This window comes from Ailuropoda melanoleuca, chromosome 11 (assembly GCF_002007445.2).
Source record: "Ailuropoda melanoleuca isolate Jingjing chromosome 11, ASM200744v2, whole genome shotgun sequence".
Taxonomy (NCBI): domain Eukaryota; kingdom Metazoa; phylum Chordata; class Mammalia; order Carnivora; family Ursidae; genus Ailuropoda; species Ailuropoda melanoleuca.
Window position 1 is genome coordinate 78,598,123 of NC_048228.1, and position 18,961 is coordinate 78,617,083.

General features: G+C 38.1%; 1 protein-coding gene across 5 annotated transcripts in view; it reads left to right on the forward strand.

The window, feature by feature from the left end:
• The window catches only part of SMIM14 (small integral membrane protein 14), a 70,050-nt gene that overhangs the window by 26,449 nt on the left and 24,640 nt on the right, over positions 1–18,961 (forward strand). For all 5 annotated transcript variants that reach the window (XM_019805885.2, XM_002925167.3, XM_034671931.1 and 2 more), the window contains one exon: positions 3,307–3,414. In XM_019805885.2, coding sequence (XP_019661444.1) covers positions 3,307–3,414 — 108 coding nt within the window. The remainder of the gene's footprint in view (positions 1–3,306; positions 3,415–18,961) is intronic.

The following is an 18,961-nucleotide window of genomic DNA, read 5'->3' on the forward strand; positions in this document are numbered from 1 at the left end:
GGCCTAGAATTTAGACAAGAGAGCCTTATTTGCAATTTGAATTTTAAAAAGTCCCCCCACCCCTTTTATTTTCAGTCTTAGGAATTGGGATGGTCTAGATAAGATTTAATATTTATATCTCAAAGGCACAGGGGAAGAATGCAAGTGCCTCTGAGGACTTCAGTTTTGCAAGGTCAATAAGCCTTTTGAGATAAATAGAGGCTTTGGAATTGGTAATAAAAGGAATAGGTGAACTTTGAATTGCCTCTAGAGCTGCATTTCTAATTTTGCCAAGATTTGTAAAATGTAGACAGTTGCTCTCAATTTCTCAAAGAATTGGGTTTGAAATTTGAATGACATCATAGGTTGATCCACCCATCTAATTACTTTTTTTTTTTTAAAGATTTTATTTATTCATTTATTTGACAGAGAGAGACAGCCAGCGAGAGAGGGAACACAAGCAGGGGGAGTGGGAGAGGAAGAAGCAGGCTCATAGCGGAGGAGCCTGATGTGGGGCTTGATCCCATAACGCCAGGATCACACCCTGAGCCGAAGGCAGACGCTTAACGACTGCGCCACCCAGGCGCCCCTAATTACTTTTTTTTTTTTAAGTGAATACTTTTACAAAGGCTTCAGAAGATTTTTTTCTTTCCTTCTGGGTACCAAGTTTCATTTTAGCTTATGGGAGGAGGCCTAAAAAAATTTTTAAACAGGCTCTGTGTATCAGCTTTCAACCCAGCCAATCGCCAGTCACAGGGCTACTTAAAAATTCTTTTAGGTATCTTGTCAGTTTTCACCTGGGACAAACAGCAAACATTTCTGGCCCTATCGAATAACCCCACTTGAATGTAAGAGGGATCCCCAAGGACAGTGTAAAAGATAGCTTCTTTTCCTTTCTTTATGGGGTCCTACAGACATATCTGGGAGAGCTGATTCTGGTAAGAATTTTCATCCTTAGTCACCTTCTCCCAGTTTTTCTGGGATCCCATCTGTAACTGTTTTTTTACCAGAATTTGGCAAGATTTTTTAATGTTAGTTTTCCCTTAGCTATTTAAGAGAATAATGTAGCAGTTTACCAGAAAATCTTCCATTTGGGAGGAGCCCTCCTTTGAGGTCAGGTATGGGAGGGGTCTGTAAGGTCATTAACTTGGTGGACTTTTGTTTGTAGTCCATAAAGGCAGCTCAGATAGAGGAGTACTAGAATGAGTCCTCAAATAAAGGAAGATAGAGGGAAGCAATAAGAATTAAAGCTTTTTGCTTTTAGGTACCTTTTACATCTTTAGTTTTTCACTAGCCTTTTAAAACAAATCTTTTAATGAAGCTATTTTGGAATTTTGAAGACTTTTGGAGTCTCTTGCATACCAATTAAAATAGGCAACCCATTCTGTTTGATTTGGAAGCCTTGCTTTTAAGTGCACTTCTTAAGTGATCTTATCTAATTGGAACATTTCTTATAATGGCCATTGTAATTCTAGGTTGTAACTCCTCTGAGAACAGTTTGGTAGGACCCTAGCCACAATTAGAATTTAACCAGCCTTTTCTGTGCAGCCAGATCTAGCTGTAAATGGGGTATTATCCATATTTCTGTCTGGCCACATTTTGGGGCTGCCAATCTGATGGTTACCAAGCCAGGTTGTCAGGACACAAAAAAGCTTAGAAAGATTTTGCCACTTTTGTCAATGTATCTTCTGGACCATAGTTCTTAGGCATAAAATAAGCAGGGGTGCCAGAAGGAAGCATGCTAGACTCTCTAGAGTTTAAGGATCCCAACTTTAGTTGTCCTAGGGCTGAGCTGATACAAAGGGATGTGCCTCAGGGTTGGGAATTGTACAGTGTTACAGTGTAACTCATTGCACAGAAATTTTCTTGAGGTTGGCAGGTGACCTGGTGTCAACCTAACCTGTTCAATGACCTGCTTAATGCAGGAATTTTTGAGTTGGGTGATTGGTACTCTAACAGCTCTTAAGTGTTCTGCCAGTGCCCACTGATTTTTGTGGCTTTTTTTTTTTTTTTAATTCTGAGGTTCTGTTAGCTATAACCCTTTATCTACACAAAATAAGACAAACAGATGTGCATTTGAACATACCAGCAGCAACCAAAAGGTGTTACTGTGGACTGGCCAAGAGAAGGCCTTGCATACCATCACCAATTCTCAGCATGCCTTAAACCAGCATACTCTAGTAAGTGGGGACTGTAGGTTGGAACTGAGGAAAGGACTAAACCACCAAATCCCAGGAAGTGGCTACTGTGACTGGAACTGAGGAAGGGTATTCTAAACAACTGGGGAGTGGTGGACTGAACCAAGAGGTAGGGACTCAGGTTCCACATGGAACTGTGTGTCAGCTCAAGCTGACCCATGAAGCCTTGGACTGAAAAGCTGGTTATTTTAGGAGTTCAGCACAAAGAGAGCAGAGCTTAGAACGGACAGCAACCCCCAATTCCCAATGGCCCCCAGAAGTGGCTAGAAAGAAAGAGAACTTGAACAGTTCATAGAGTACCACATTTGTGTTTCTTGTTATCCCCAAAGCTATCAGAAGTCTCTCTTGATCCTGCCGCTTTCGCCAAATTTGTTAAATAGCAAAAATTAAGCAGTGAATTTAAAGATCAAATTGGTTTTATTCAACAATTCATGAGTTGGGCAGCATCCCATCTAGTAAATAGAAAGGAGCTCCACCAAGCTGTAGAAAAGGAAAGTTTTTTAAAGGCAGAAAGGGGTTGGAAAAAGGAAATTATTAGCAAAGAATATATTATTTTAGGCAAGGTCACCTTCCTAAGGGGAATGGAAGGGGCGTATGGATGGATTATCTCACTAGTGTTGACTGGCTGAAGGCTACAGTTTTTGGTGCTGAAACTGCAGTTAGATTGGGTATTAGGTCTTGGTTTGCTGACATGGGCTTTGGCATGAGTGACTCCATTTTGGGGCCTGCTGTCTCCTTTTTAATAATATGAATTTTAAGGAGGACACAAGCATTCAGTCTATAGCAGTACTACAGTTAACGAAGTTAAAGAATTAAGTAATTAAGCAGACTAGGACTCTAGATCATCTGCTTCACAGGAGAGCCAAGATAGAGCATCTGAAGACACTCACATTGTAGGAAATTAGTCTGCTTGTAGAAGGGGTAGGTAATCATTTCTATAGATTTGTAATTTATATAATTCCTAATTCATATATAATTAGTAATAAATTCATAAATACAGGTCTTCAATAAATATGAACTATCCTTAGTTTAAGAGAATTATTATGAGTCTATACAATAATACGAATTTTCATAGCTCAACAGAGTAACACTCAGTGATTGTCTTACATTTTTTTTCTCTTTCTCCTAGTTAAGCAGCCGAGTTAAATCAAGCTGGGCAATCATGGCAGAAGGTGGATTCGATCCCTGTGAATGTGTTTGCTCTCATGAGCATGCAATGAGAAGGCTGATCAATCTGGTGAGATGACTGGGACAGTTCTATTCAGAATTGAACTGTACTCCTTCTGTCCTATTTTTGTGGGAATGTTGGTTATTTGAGAATTTTCATCTGATGGTCACTAAAATTATTTCATAATTGAAATTCCACAGTGGTTTAAGTCATAATTGTCAAAGTCCCTGCCAGCAATTCTTTTATTAGAGATAGAAACAAATTGTTATCTATTTATGGTAGATTTATGTTGCTGATACCACCATCGTAGGTAAGTAACACGTGTGTATAGCCTTTTCTGTTCTGTATTAAGGAATATAGCCTTTAGCTATATGGAGTGTGTTTACCTGATAAATTGCTATGAAGTCACAGTTCCTGTTGTTACATGGTTCAGATCCTACTCTAACAAATGACAAGACAATAAAAATCTCTCTATAAAGCATTCCCAAATCCAAATCAATTATTCTACGGAGGCAGGTTTCTGAACAACAGGTTTTAGATGGTCTCACTGAATTGATTGTTGTGAGATTTGAATTTATAAGGTTTTTGAGACTTCTAAGTCTCTAGAATCTTAAATACAGAACTTTTTTTTTTTTTTTTAAAGATTTTTATTTATTTATTCATTCAACAGAGATAGAGACAGCCAGCGAGAGAGGGAACACAAGCAGGGGGAGTGGGAGAGGAAGAAGCAGGCTCACAGCAGAGGAGCCTGATGTGGGGCTCGATCCCATAACGCCGGGATCATGCCCTGAGCCGAAGGCAGACGCTCAACCGCTGTGCCACACAGGCACCCCTAAATACAGGACTTTTTATGTATTATACTTCATACTTTTTATGTGCGAAAGAAGAAATTAACTATTAACAATAAGATATATTATCATTTTATAGAACATTTTATTGTTCTAGAATACTCTTGTATAGAAGTATGTTATCATAGACCAGTTAGTAAAACCAGAAATAAACATTTGCTTAAATATTTGAATTTTTGGTGGTTAATAAGCAGGTTTTCTCCTGACTCAGTGTCTATATATATAGTGATCAGAAGTGTGTTTCTTGTGAATGATATTCCTCTTAGAGTCAGCATATGCTGGGATTTATGATCCTAAAGAATGTCTTGGAGGGAAATCAATAAAATAAGAACTTATAAATTAGACTTGTGGCTATAGAGAAAATGGCAATATCTCTGATAACTTGATATAAAAATAGATGAGTCTGAAGAGTATTTAAAATATTTTCTCCTATTTATGACATTAAATAGCTGATAGTTTTTGTCTAAATTTAAACATAAGGCAATTTTTTTTTTTCAAGTTACTGTGATACTAGGAACAGAAAAATAGACTTGTATTTAACTGGTAAATTTTCCCAGGAGATCAGTTTTTAATAAGAATTACTACCTCTTTTTTTCTTAGTACAGTATTTTTATATTTAACATAGCATCCATCTTTTTTTCTCTTAGCTCTGCTGCTTTTTTTTTTTTTAGAGATGGCTAAAGCTAAGCCCTACTTTTTATGATTCCTTGTACCTTTCTATCCTCTTTAGTAGACTGTCAGGAAAACCGTATTTAGCTTTTGTTTTGTTTTGTCTTTAATGCATACATTCATGCCTGATGGAACATTGTATAGCAATCCTAGTGGAAAGTACTTTATGTGAACATAGATTTTAGATTTTACAAACCTTTAAAAGGCTACAGTTTTTAGTCTGTGCTGGGTATTTCACGCAGTATCAATCACCGGTGGGTGATCCTGGATGGATGATCCAGTGGTGTATAACATGCTAATAGCAGAATTGAAGATGCCAGAAGGGAGGAGAAACTCACTTGATGCAATAGGGAAACTTGCTGATTAGGCTTGATAGACATTTGTTTGATTTGAATTATACTTTATAATTTTTATTTCTTCTTTTATTTAAACTCCAAATCAAGCAGCATTTTGGGGCCATATCTACCTTGTAGCTATTAAGTGCTTTCTAAAAACTTTTTTTTCTGAAAGAGTGTCTTTTGAAATAAGATCTCTAATTTCAAAAATTCAGAAATAAGGTCTAGCTTCTCTACATTCAGTAATGTGTAATACTCTTTATTGTAGCATTATTTTTAGTAGTGAATAGTTATAAACAAACCCAGTTACCTACCAGTAGGGCAGTGGTTATATCATGGTATGTTCATATGATGGAATCTTATACAGATGTTTAAAATAACTATGTCTTTAAAGAATATATAATAACATAAGGGAAATTCATATACGAAATGGATAAAAAGCAAGATACAGAAATGGCCTTTAGTATGGTCTTGTTTTTCTGTACCCACACACACCATATGTATGTGTGCACAGGAAAAAAAAGACTTGAAGAAACTATGTCTCTAATGTTAACAGTGTTTATCTCTGGATTGTAGGTTATAAGGTGAGACTTTTTTTATGGTTTTCTTTATTTTCTATGATAATGTATCTTATAATCAGAAAAAGGTTATTTAACAAAAGCTATCTTTTTTTATTTAAATATTGTCAGCTTATAAATACTATGCTTTTCTACTTCTCACTCATTCATTATCTTCTACTCTTGTACTTTTTAGTACCTTTTATCTTATTACCCTGTGAAAGTCTAACTCCCCAGCTATATTTTAAAAAGTTTATCCAAGGATATAATTTTTCAGGGGCGCCTGGGTAGCGCAGTCGTTAAAGCGACTGCCTTCGGCTCAGGGCGTGATCCCGGGGTTCCGGGATCGAGTCCCACATCGGGCTCCTCGGCTGGGAGCCTGCTTCTTCCTCTCCGTCTCCCCTGCTGTGTTCCCTCTCTCGCTGGCTGTCTCTCTGTCACATAAATGAATAAAATCTTTAAAAAAAAAAAAAAAAGGATATAATTTTTCTGTATTAGTTATAACCAATCAGGATTTAGATTTCTGCATGTTCAGGAAACTCATGGGTATGATAATAATGTATTGCAATATGACGATAGAGCAGAAACTTATTCTCATCTTACTAAAAATGGACATTGAATTCATTCTTGCAATAGAGTAGCATCTCATTAATTTTAGGTACTAGTTTGGAATTTTTGTTATTTTTTTTTACCTCATATAATCAAGTTGGATTTTCTTGTATGTTCTGTGGAAATAGATGGGCTTTGCCAAGGAATATATTCAGCTTAGGAGGAGTTAAGATTTTATCATTATTTCCTTTTTATTTTAATAAAGTTCTATTCATTCACAATTTAAAAGTAACTTCTTTTCCTAATTTAGTAACAGTTAAGGTTCTTTATTATAGATTATAGAAGGTCTGGCTGATAAAAGCAGAAAAATACATATTAAAAGGATATTATGTGGCTCACATGGAGAACCTGGCACAGAAAATGAATAGGATCAAAGGGAGGGTAGAAGGGTAAGTGCCAAAACAAGAAAAGAGCCAAAGTCGTGCCGTAGAACAAGAGCAGCCAAGATGCTGCTTGCTCCCAAATTCCAGAATTTTATATGTCCAAGTGATGATGCAGCATCTCCATTTAGATAAGTAGTAGACATCTTACATTCAGTGTATGCATTACCAAACTTTGTCTTGCCCTGAAGCTTAAACTTCCTTGTCTTCTCTATTCATTGCATTACTCTGGTTGCTTAGGCAATACCTTTTGTGTCAATTTTTACTCTTTCAATCTCATAGCTAATGCAGAAACAAATCCTTTTGGCTTAACCTTGAAAATATATCCAGAATCCAGACATTTCTCACACTTCCAGTGCAACATCCTGGTCTAGTCATTGTACAGCTCTTGCCTGGATTATTGAAATTAGCCTCCTTATGAGTCTCCTTGCTTCTACCCTCCTGTCATGCCCCACTTTCTCAAGTTTAGTTCTCACTACAGCAGCTGAAGTGATCTATTTTCGATATATCAGGTAATGTTCTCCTTCCCTCAAAATCCTACCGTAGCTCTGCACAAAACTTAGTGGAAAAAAAAAACACCAAAATTTACATAGCCCTCCATGATCTGTCCCCCCTCTACCCCACTCTTCTCCTTTGCTCATTTTGTTCTAACAATCCTGGCCTTCTTGCTGTTCTTGGAAAATACTCACATACAAAGGATCAAGAGTATAAAGACTTTAGACTTTTCAGCAGCAGAACTGGAAGGCATTGACACAAAGATGTTAAATTCTGAAGGGAAATTATTACAAATCCAATATTCTGTATTCAACCAAAGTATCAGTCAAATAGGAGGGAGTCTTCAAAAATGCCATCTCATGTACCATTTCTTAGATAGTTACTAGAGGATGAACTATTTTTCGCCAAAAAGAAGGCATAAACCCAGGAAGAAGAAGAAGATCTGAGTGTAGAAAGCAGGAGATCTGGCACATGCAAGAAGCCAAAGTAACTTCAGGATAATGGTGAACGGAGATCCCGAGATGATAGCTGTGCACCAGGACTGCAAGACAGCTGGTTTCATTGAAAGGGTGTCACATGGCTCTAGCAGAGATGTTTTTCAGAAAGATGGATTGATAGAATACCTGGTGAGGGGCGCCTGAGTGGCTCAGTCATTAAATGTCTGCCTTCGGCTCAGAGCGTGATCCTGGTGTTCTGGGATCGAGCCCCACATCAGGCTCCTCCACTGGGAGCCTGCTTCTTCCTCTCCCACTCCCCCTGCTTGTGTTCCCTCTCTTGCTGGCTGTCTCTCTCTCTGTCAAATAAATAAACCTTTAAAAAAAAAAAAAGGTAAAAAAGAATACCTGGTGAGTCTAGGTGTCTTGTGATCTAGAAAACTGAAAACAAGTTGTCAAAAGTCATAGAAAACCAAGTAAGTGGGGGAAAAAAGAATAAGGAAGTACAGAAAATGGTACAGAAAAGAAAAAGTAATTGTAATTTACTACATGATTCAATTGTGAAGAGCATTTATGTAGTCATAATGTTAAAACTACTATTGTGCTAAACAAATTTATGATATAACTATTAGGAGATGACAAGAGTGCACATGTGTGGTTTGTTCAGAAAAGAGAGAACTAGGTCTTCATATTTTATACTGGTGAATCAATGGATATTGCTTAAAACTGAAAAATCAAGAAGTAGCAATGCATATTTATATATAAAGACATGGAGGTAAATACTAAAATAATCACCTAAAAGTTGAAAGTGGCTGCCTCTGTGGGAGGGGAAATGGGTAGGAAGGGATAGGAACTGCTCTTTTTGGGAGACAGCACACAAACTATTTAGAAATACAAGAAGAAACATATTTTAGAACTATCCGAGAAATGATCATGAAAGCCATAGAGATGCCTTTGCAGGTTGGAGTATGAGAGAGTGTGTGGGAGGTGTGTGTGTATGTCAGTATAATGTGTTTATAAATACATAGAAATGGTTTCCAAGGGCTCTCCCTTGGGCTCATAATGTTACATTGAGGAGAATTTGAATCTAGTCTACATACTAGTTTAAGCCCATAGAAAGTCTCTGATGTGAGTTTTCCTTTTACAAATGAGGAAACTAAGGCACAGAGAGGTTAAGTCACTTTTCCTAGGCATTGGAGCTGACCAGAGAGTGGCAGAGGCATATTCAAACCTGGCAGTTTAGCCCTAGGCCCTGGATTGTTTCTTTAGAGCCATGTTCAGTTCTGCTGCCTGTTGGTCTTCTTCAAGCACCTTTAAAAACCCTGTATTTGTGATCAAGGGGGCCCTAGGGGCTTAGGAGAAAGCAGTAAGGGAGATTCGTCACTGTATTTTCACATTTTAAAACTATGTGAATGCATTACCTAGTCAAATAATTAATCTTAAAAATAAAACTTTTTAAAAAAGATTTATTTATTTGAGAGAGAGAGAGCCACCACGGGAGGGGCAGAGGGAGAGGGAGAAAGAGTCTTCAGCAGACTCCCCGCTGAGCTCGGAGCTTGATGTCGGGCTTGAGCCCATGACCCTGAGATCATGACGTGAGCCAGAATCAAGAGACACTGGCTTAACTGACTGAGCCACCCAGGCGCCCCTAGAAACAAAACTTTGTAAGCTACTTCAAAGACATTATAAGCAGTAAAATAATATAAATAATTAGTACAGACTGTTTTCACTGAGGAATAAAATTTTTGAATGCACTATTGTTACATGATTTGAAAAGGAAATATATCCTGTGATGTTTAGCCTTCCAATAATTCTAATAAGACTTTTTTCTGTTCTTACATTCTTTGATTTCTAAATTGGTTATTTTTTTCTCATCAGTATTTAAAAAAATATATAAAGATAGAAAAAGCTAGGGGCACCTGGGTGGCTCAGTTGGTTAAACATCTGACTTCCGCTCAGGTCATGATCTCCAGGTCCTGGGATTGAGCCCTGCATTGGGCTCCCTATTCAGCAGAGAGTCTGCTTGTCCCTCTTCCTCTGCCCCCTCCTCCCCCACTCATGCTGTCTGTCTCTCTCTCTCAAATAAATAAAACCTTTAAAAAAAAAAATAGAAAAAGCTTGTATGTCTCCTAAGGCAAAATGGACACAAGCGGCAGTTCAGATTTTTTACTCTTACCTCATCAGTGCTTATGTAAGTTTTGATTCTTTAACTGCTAAGCTGTACTAGTACAAAGAATATAAATCTGATTTTCATTCATTTTATTGTCTATCTGCAGTATTGACTTTAAAACAAATGACTGTATTTCTGATTGTATTATAGGAGTGTTTTAAATGATACATTATAAACAGAATTTAAGTGTAAGGTTGGTAAGCCTGCAGTACAAAGAATGCCCATTTTGGGGTGCTGTTGACAAAGCTTTGCTTTCTCATTTGGCATGTCTCCTTCCAATGATTTAATTACATCATTGAGTCATACACATGTTCATTAACACAGTTGTATTTTTTTTTTTAAAGATTTTATTTATTTATTTGACAGCGATAGAGACAGCCAGTGAGAGAGGGAACACAAGCAGGGGGAGTGGGAGAGAGAAGCAGGCTCACAGCAGAGGAGCCTGATGTGGGGCTCGATCCCATAACGCCGGGATCACGCCCTGAGCTGAAGGCAGACGCTTAACCGCTGTGCCACCCAGGCGCCCCAACACAGTTGTATTTTGCTAGGTGCATGTATGCTTCTGTTTGTCTCAGGAATGTTCAGAAACATTAATAAAAAGAGGCATTATCTGACATTATAGTCTATTTCTATCCTAATTAGTGCTTTACTCATTAAATACTGGCTGATAAGACTCAAAGAAGTAGATAAGAATATGCAGTGAGAGTTCCTTTCAGTTAAAATCAGGTATCTTTATCAAATTATTTTATGTTTCATTACTTGATGTAATATGGGACTATGCCCAGTGATAAATATGGATTTTTTAAAAATTAAAATATTTTTAAAAGATTTTATTTATTTATTTGATAGAGTGAGAGAGACAGCCATCGAGAAAGGGAACACAAGCAGGGGAGTGGGAGAGGATCCCAGGGATCCCAGCAGAGCAGGGAGCCCGATGCGGGGCTCAATCCCAGGACCCTGGCATCCTGCTCTGAGCTGAAGGCAGACGCTTAACGACTGAGCCACCCAGGTGCCCCTAAATATGGATTTTTCTTGACGTAGTAGTAGAATACTACTACATGTGTAGAAAGATGCCAACACAAAATTGTAATCTAATTATAAATCATTTTTTTAAAAGATTCTATTGATCGATTGATTTGAGAGAGACGGAAAGAGCAAGAGCAGGAGGAGGAGCAGAGGGAGAGGGACAAGCAGACTCCATGCTGAGCCTGGAGCCTGATGCGGGGCTCAATCTTATGACTCTGAGATGATGACCTGAGCCAAAATCAAGAGTCGGACACTTAACCAGGTCAGCCACCCAGGTGCCCCATAAATAATTTTTTTAAGTCTGGTATGTTTTGTGTGTTCCCCTTGTGAGGTTAGTATTTTTTTTTTTAAGCATTTCCTTATAACTACTGTATGTAGTTTTTTTGTTTTTTTTAATGACTGATATTTTCTTAAAACAATAAAAATGGCCTATAGAGGGACTTTTTCCATTCTCATTGAAACCATTTGCAGAATTATCCTGGTTTCACCCTCTTCTGCTCCCTTGCCACCTTCTTCTCGGGTTCTCCTTGACTGGCTGTCTCTTGGCATAAAGTTTCTTCTATTAATGATAGGAGTTCCAGAAAGAGAGAACAGATAGATTTAGTAATGTGAACTCGGATTATGCTCTGTTTTTCCTGTTCTTTGTTGTAACCTAAGATTTGGAATACCTATAATCCCTTTTTTTTGGTTTGTTGAGCTCTGTTTTTCAACTCTAAGCAGTGTAACCGAAACGTCTACATTTTTAATTTACTTTATTTTCATATTAAAGTACTGTAAGCATGTAATCTGAGAGATCCTTGCTCAGATTCCTCTTTATAGGCCCAGAGGCCCTGTAAATTGTGGCTAATGTTCACTGTACTTAAATAAGTCGCATTAAAATTGATTGGCCTTTTTCCCGGAAGAAAAATATGTGTGTCTGAAAAATTTCTTGAGAAACCTTTCTACCTAGCAAATACAGTTACTGCTAGTATCTTTTGTTATTTTAATTGTTGTAAAATAGTTACTGAAATAATATATGAATATGTTCTTTCAAAAAAAATAAGTATATTAAAAGTAAAACTAAACTCCTCACTCACTTCTCTGTATCTGGCTTATTCCCTACTTCCTTAAATGAATTTGGTGTGCATCTTCCCAGCTCTTTCTAACAAATATATGTTTAAATACTGTGGTGTGTGTGTGGGTGTATGTGTATTTATATATATATATATTTCCCCGATTTAATAATAATATTTAGCATTGTACATGTGGGTACAAAGCCTTTTTAATCATCTGATTAACTTTTGAGTTTTATTTTAGTCAGTAAAGGAAATTTTTGTCAACTTTTTTCTTTCAAATCTTAATACTTTTTATCAGTATCATCCAGGCATTGAAAGACTGGTTAGTCCTTCTGTGGTTAGAGGTATAATTCACTTTACCAATTAGGAAGTGAGATTATGTTTTATTTAAAAGATAAAATGGTGATTGCATGTCAGTATATTTAATTCAATAATTCAAGCAGTATTCTAAGTGTTGAAAGAGAAAATAAAAATCTCCCTATATTCTCCAACCCTTCATTGCTTCTTTACTGAATATGAACTATTAACAGTTTCTTTTGTATTATTCCAGTTGTATATCTGCAAAACAAATTACTCCAAAACTTAGTGGCGTAAAACCACCTTTTATTAAGCTGGCAAACTGTCTGAAGTACAGAGTGTAGTGGAGATGGCTCATGTGCTGCTTCATGTCTGGGTTCTTAGCTGTAAGACTTGGAGGCTGGGAGCAGGAAGCATCTGGAGGCTCGCTTACTCACTGTCTGGAAGTTGATCCTGGTAGATAACTGAAACCCTACCTAGTGCTGTCAGCCAGAACACCTACATATGGCTTTTTCATGTGGCTGCTTGGCTTCCTCACAGCATGGTGGCTTGGTTCCAAGGTTGAGTATCCATCCTAAGGGAGGATGGTGGAGGGAGAGAACCAGGCAACAGGAGGATACTTTTTTTTTTTTTAATTTCCTTAACTAATCTGTGCACCCAACATGGGGCTCGAATTCACAGCCCAAGATCAAGAGTCACGTGCTCTACTGCCTGAGCCAGCCAGGCACCCCAGCAGCTGGATATTTTTTATGGCCTAGCCTAAAAAGTCCCATACAGCACTTCTGTTATATTTAAAAAAAATTTTTTTTTAAAACATTTTATTTATTTATTTGATAGCACAAGCAGGTGCAGCCCCAGGCAGAGGGAGAGGGAGAAGCAGGCTCCCTGCTGAGCAGGGAGCTCAACGTGGGGCTCGGTCCCAGGACCCTGGGATCATGACCTGAGCCAAAGGCAGATGCCTCACTGGCTGAGCCACCCAGGTGCCCCTTTTTTAAAATTTTTATTTTAAGTAGGCTCCATGCCCAGTGTGGGGCTCAAATTCACCACCCTGAGATCAAGAGTCACATGTTCTACCAACTGACTCAGCCAGGTGCCCTCTTTATTAAATTTTTTTTTTGTTATACTTTTTTTTTTTTTTTAAAGAACTTACTCATTTGAGAGAGAGAGAGCTCACAAGTGGGAAGAGGGGCAGAGGAAGAGGGAGAGAGACAAGAAGACTCCCTGCTGAGCAGGGAGCCCATAGTGGGGCTCAATCCCAGGACCCTGAGATCATGACCTGAGTGGAAGTCAGATGCTTAACTCACTGAGCCACCCAGGCACCCCGATCCTTTTTTTTTTTTTTTTAAGATTTATTTATTTATTAGAAAGAGAGTGGGGCGCCTGGGTGGCACAGCGGTTAAGCGTCTGCCTTTGGCTCAGGGCGTGATCCCGGCGTTATGGGATCGAGCCCCACATCAGGCTCCTCTGCTATGAGCCTGCTTCTTCCTCTCCCATTCCCCCTGCTTGTGTTCCCTCTCTCACTGGCTCTATCTCTGTCGAATAAATAAATAAAATCTTTAAAAAAAAAAAAAAGAGAGAGGGTGCGCATGTGAGTGCAGCGGGGAGGGACATAGGGAGAGAGAGAACGTCAGGCAGACGGCCTGCGGAGCACGGAGCACAGAGCTCAATGTGGCGCTCAACCCACAACCCCGATACTGTGACCTGAGCCAAAATCAAGAGTTGGTGATTCAGTTGACTGAGCTGCCCAGGTGCTCCTGTTATACTTTTGATAACAGCGGTCAACAAGCATACTAAGGTTCAAGAGGGGAGGAAATAGACTCCACCTCTTTTTTTTATTAAAGTATAATTGGCAAACAATATTAATACAACAAAATGATTTGATACTGACATATTACTAAATGATCACCACAGTAAGTCTAGTGAACGTCTGTCCTATGTAGTTGCAAAGAAATTTTTTGCTTTGTGATGGGGACTTTTAAGATCTACTTTCTTAGCACCTTTTAAATATGCAATACAGTATTATTGCCTGTAGTCACCATGCTATACATTACATCCCCATAACTTATTTTATAACTAGAACTTGTACCTTTTGACCCCCTATATCCATTTTGCCCACCCTCTACCACCCATCTCTGGCAACCACCAATCTGTTCTCTCTTGATTAGCTTGGTTTGTCATTTTAAATTTCACATATAAGGCAGATTATACAGTATTTGTCTGTCTTTGACTTGTTTCACTTAGCTTATGTCCTTAAGGTCCATCTGGGTTGTCACAAATGGGAAGATTTCATTCTTTTTATGGCTGAATAGTATTCGTGTGTGTGTGTGTGTGTGTGTGTGTGTGTACACACATCGTCTTTATCCATCAGTAGACACTTAGGTTGTTTCCATGTCTTGGCTGTTGGAAATAATGCCGCAATGCATGTGGTTGTGCTTATATCTTTTCAAATAAATGTTTTCGTTTTTATCAGATAAATACCGGAAGTGGAATTGCTGGATCATGTAGCAGTAGTTCTATTCTTAATTTTTTTGAGAAACCTTATATACTGTTTTCCTTAGTGGCTGCACCAACTTATATTCCCACCAGTAGTGCACAAGGGTTTCCTTTTCTCCACATCCCCACTAATGCTTGTTATTTCTTGTCTTTTTGGTAATAGTCATTCTGACAGGTATGAGGTGATGTCTCCCTGTAGTTTTGATTTGCATTTCCCTGATGATTAGTGATGTCGAGCATCTTTTCATGTACCTCTTACCCATCTGTATGTGTTCTTTGGTTAAATATCTGTTTAAAATTTTTAAATCAGATTGTTTTTTTGCTGTTGAGTTGTAGGAGTTTTTTTTTTAATATTTTGGATATTAATTCGTTATCAGACAGGTGTTTTGCAAATATTTTCTTTCATTCAGTAGGTTATCTTTTCATTTTGTTGATGGTTTCCTTTCTTGCGCGGAAGATTTTTAGCTTGACATAGTCCTACTTAGTTATTTTTGCTTTCGTTGCCTTTGCTTTTGGAATCAGATCAAAAATACATCACTAATCCTGGTATCAAGGAGCTTACTGCCTATGCTTTCTTCTAGGAGTTTTATGATTTCAGGTTTTACGTTCAAGTCTTCAACCCATTATGAGTTAATTTTGATTAATGTTAATCCATTTCTTAGTTAATACCCTCTACCTCTTAATAGGGAGTAGAGAAATCTGGAAGAGCATATGTGACTGGAAATAATACTATGGCTGTTTTTGGAAAATACTGTCGGCTAGGTACATCTTTCTAGAAATTTGTTTTACATAGAAGGGATCCATAGTACCCATACGTTTCTGCAACTTTTTCTCACTTTATGTATCTTTTCATGTTAGCAAATGTCTTAGTTTGGTTTTCTAAAACAATATTATAGATCAGGAGGCTTATAAACAACAGTAATTTATTCTTCACAGTTCTGGAGACTTGGAAGTTCCAAGTGTAGGTGCCAGCATGGGTTCTGGTGAGAGTCCTCTTCCAGGTTGCAGACTGCTGTTTTCTTGTTGGATCTTCACATGGTGGAGAGAGTGCAAGAGCATTCTGGGGTCTCTTTTAAAAGGACATCAGTCCTGGGAGCCTGGGTGGCTCAGTCGGTTAAGCATCTGCCTTCAGCCCAGGTCATAATCCCAGAGTCTCAGGTTCGAGCTCTGCAGCAGGCTCCCCTCGTAGTGGGGAGCCTGCTTGCCCTCTGACCCTCCCGTCTCGTGCTTGTGCGTTCTCAAATAAAAAATAAATAAATTAATTAATTAAAATAAAACTCTCTCAAATAAAAAAACATCTTTTAAAATAAAGGCCATCAGTCCTATTCATAAAGGCTCCATCCTTATGGCCTAATCATCTCTGAAAGGCCCCACCTCCAAATACTAGCACATCAGGGATTTCAACATTTTTAATAGTGTAATGGAATTTTCTCTTTTTAGTAACACAGGTAAGATGTAAATATTTAAATTGTGAATACTTGAAATAATATAGAAAAATAGAGCAAAAAGTCAAAGTCTTTTGACTTTGGCAACTTCCCGTTGCCTACCCCTCACCTCTCTGACCCCATGATCACTATTACTTGCTTGGCCAGAGGTTGCATTTAGTTTGTTAACTTTCCAGTCACATATCTATGCACTATGCATTTATATATCTTTACAGATACAGATAGATAGGTAGATAGATAGATAGATATACAGATAGATATATATAATCAGAATTGCCTGTACCATAAGGGTTTAGCATATGAATTTTACTGTTCTCTTGTCAGTGGCCTTAAATTGTGTGTTGATTTTTGGTTCAATAAATTAATTAAACTCAAAATCAGAAGGTATTTTGTAGGATTGGAGAAAGTATATGTATATCATATTTGGGCAAAGTAGCCCAACCTATTAGTGTTAGACATTTAAAAATATTTTCAAAATATTCAGACTTGCCTTTAACCCAGTTATTTGAAGCCTTGAAGCTTATAAGTTGCATGGATTATTGTGGTTGCCACAAGTTATTTTTGTTAATGTTATAGGAAAATATGTAGAGATGCTACTTAGTCATTAAGAACTAAGTGTGATCAGGGGCAACTGGGTGGCTCATTCGGTTAAGCATCTGCCTTCGGCTCAGGTCATGATCCCAAGGTCCTGGAATTGAGCGCCGCATCCCGCTCCCTGCTCATCGGGGAGTCTACTTCTCCCTCTGCCCCTCCACCTCCCTCTGTTCATGCTCTCTCAAATAAATAAATAAAATCTTAAAAAAACAAACAACTAAGTGTGATCAGAAATAGTAGGTTCTAGCTGATCTCCCAGTTGAAACATTGGACTTCTGCAGTGGTGTGATTATGTAGGAATATTTGAATTGACTGTTCTTTATTTTGTCATTTCTTTAAAATATCCTTACTGTAATTTGGCAATGTGTATGAAAACTTAAAATGTGTATACCTTTATTCTAACAGTTTCTCTTCTTACTCTAATGAGATTATTAAATGGGTAAGAATGTATTTATAGGAACGTTCACCTCAGCATTGTTTTTCATGTACAAATTTGGAAATGATGTAATTAAATGGAATGCTGTGCAACATTAAAGTTATGTAGAGCAGGGTTGGGGCATTAAAAGATTTGTGACTGGGGTGCCTGGGTGGCTTAGTTGGTTAAGTGTCTGATTCTTGGTTTCAGCTCAGGTCATGGGGTCAAGTCCCACACTCATCAGGGAGTCTCCTTCTCTCTCTCTCTCTCTCTCTCTCTCTCTCTCTCTCTCTCTCTCTCCTCCTCTCTCCCTCTGCCCCTCCCCACACACATGTGCTCTCTCTCTAAAATCTTTAAAAAAAAAAAAGATTTGTGACTAGTTGTTGAGTATGGCAAAAAGATAGCAAAATAACATGGAGAGGGTTCTGTTTTATAAAATTACCTATATATATATGTAGTTGACCCTTGAACAACATGGGTTTGTACTGTGTGGGTCCACATATACACAGGGGTTTTTTTGATAGATACAGTACCGTACTGTATTTTCTCTTATGCTTATTTTAATAACGTTTTCTCTAGCTTGCATTATTATGAGAATACAGTGTATGATACATACAGCATATAAAATATGTGTTAATCAACTGTTATTGCTAAGGCTTTCAGTCAACAGTAGTTAAGTCTTCGGGGAGTCAAAACTTACACATGGTTTTTTGACAGGGGTCAACGTCCCTAACCACTGTGTTTTTCAAAGTTCAACTGTATTACAAATATGTATGTCTGCAATATATTAACCAGAATGTTAACAAAGAGTTATTGTATGGAGGGATTTTGTCCATTTTGGTCGCTGCTCTATCCCTGAATACTAGTAGAACATTACTGAGCCACATTAGAATGTAGGAAATGTTCTGTATTTATATTTTGAGGAAAGCCACAGGAATCTCACTGCTCAGAGATTTTCAAGCCAACCTTACAACTGTGAGCTGTGTTAGGTCTGGCTAGAGGAGACATTGACCCAACTGTTTAGTCATTGCTTTGAAAGTTCTTTTTTGTTGTTAGTTTTAGAATTTCATTTTTTAGAAAATAGTAGTGATAAATTTGAGCATGCTTATTTCACAAATAGGCAGCCCTGTTTAATATTAAAAGGACTTTTTCTCTCTTGCCTGTGTATTATTGCTGTGATCTCAAAACATTATCCTGTGGGCCATGAACTGGGTTTTTTTGTACATATTTAATTTTATATATGTTTAATTATATCACTTAATCCTTGAAATGCCGTAAGGTTCATAATGTTATGTAAGTAGGCATGTGCGAGGAGGTATAAAGCAGATGCTGGCCCCACCCTCGCAGCCATCCCTGAGGGTTAACAGCCTCACCTTCAGAGCCACCTCCAAGGGCTAACAGAACAGGAAAGGCTTAGCCACAGAGCTGGCTCAGAAGCCTCTACAAGGGGACTTAGAAGAGCTGAACAGCCACACAAAAGGTTCAGCCTGACCTAAGGTTCAGGCAAAAACTCATAGAAACTCATAAATATACAGTACATAAGTAAATAGAACTATAACACAACGCATCACGGGTAGGCGGATGCACAGAAGCCAAAATGTATAACCAGCTGTCAATCAAAAATGTCAGTCAAAGCCAGATTTACATAAACAAAAAGCAGGCTTGAAAGGATGCAGCTAGAGCTTCTTGGGGCCATTGCCACTCTTGCTCCGGCAGTGGCCCGCTTTCTCTCTTGAAAATGTACTATCCTGGGGTGCCTGGGTGGCTCAGTCATTAAGCGTCTGCCTTCGGCTC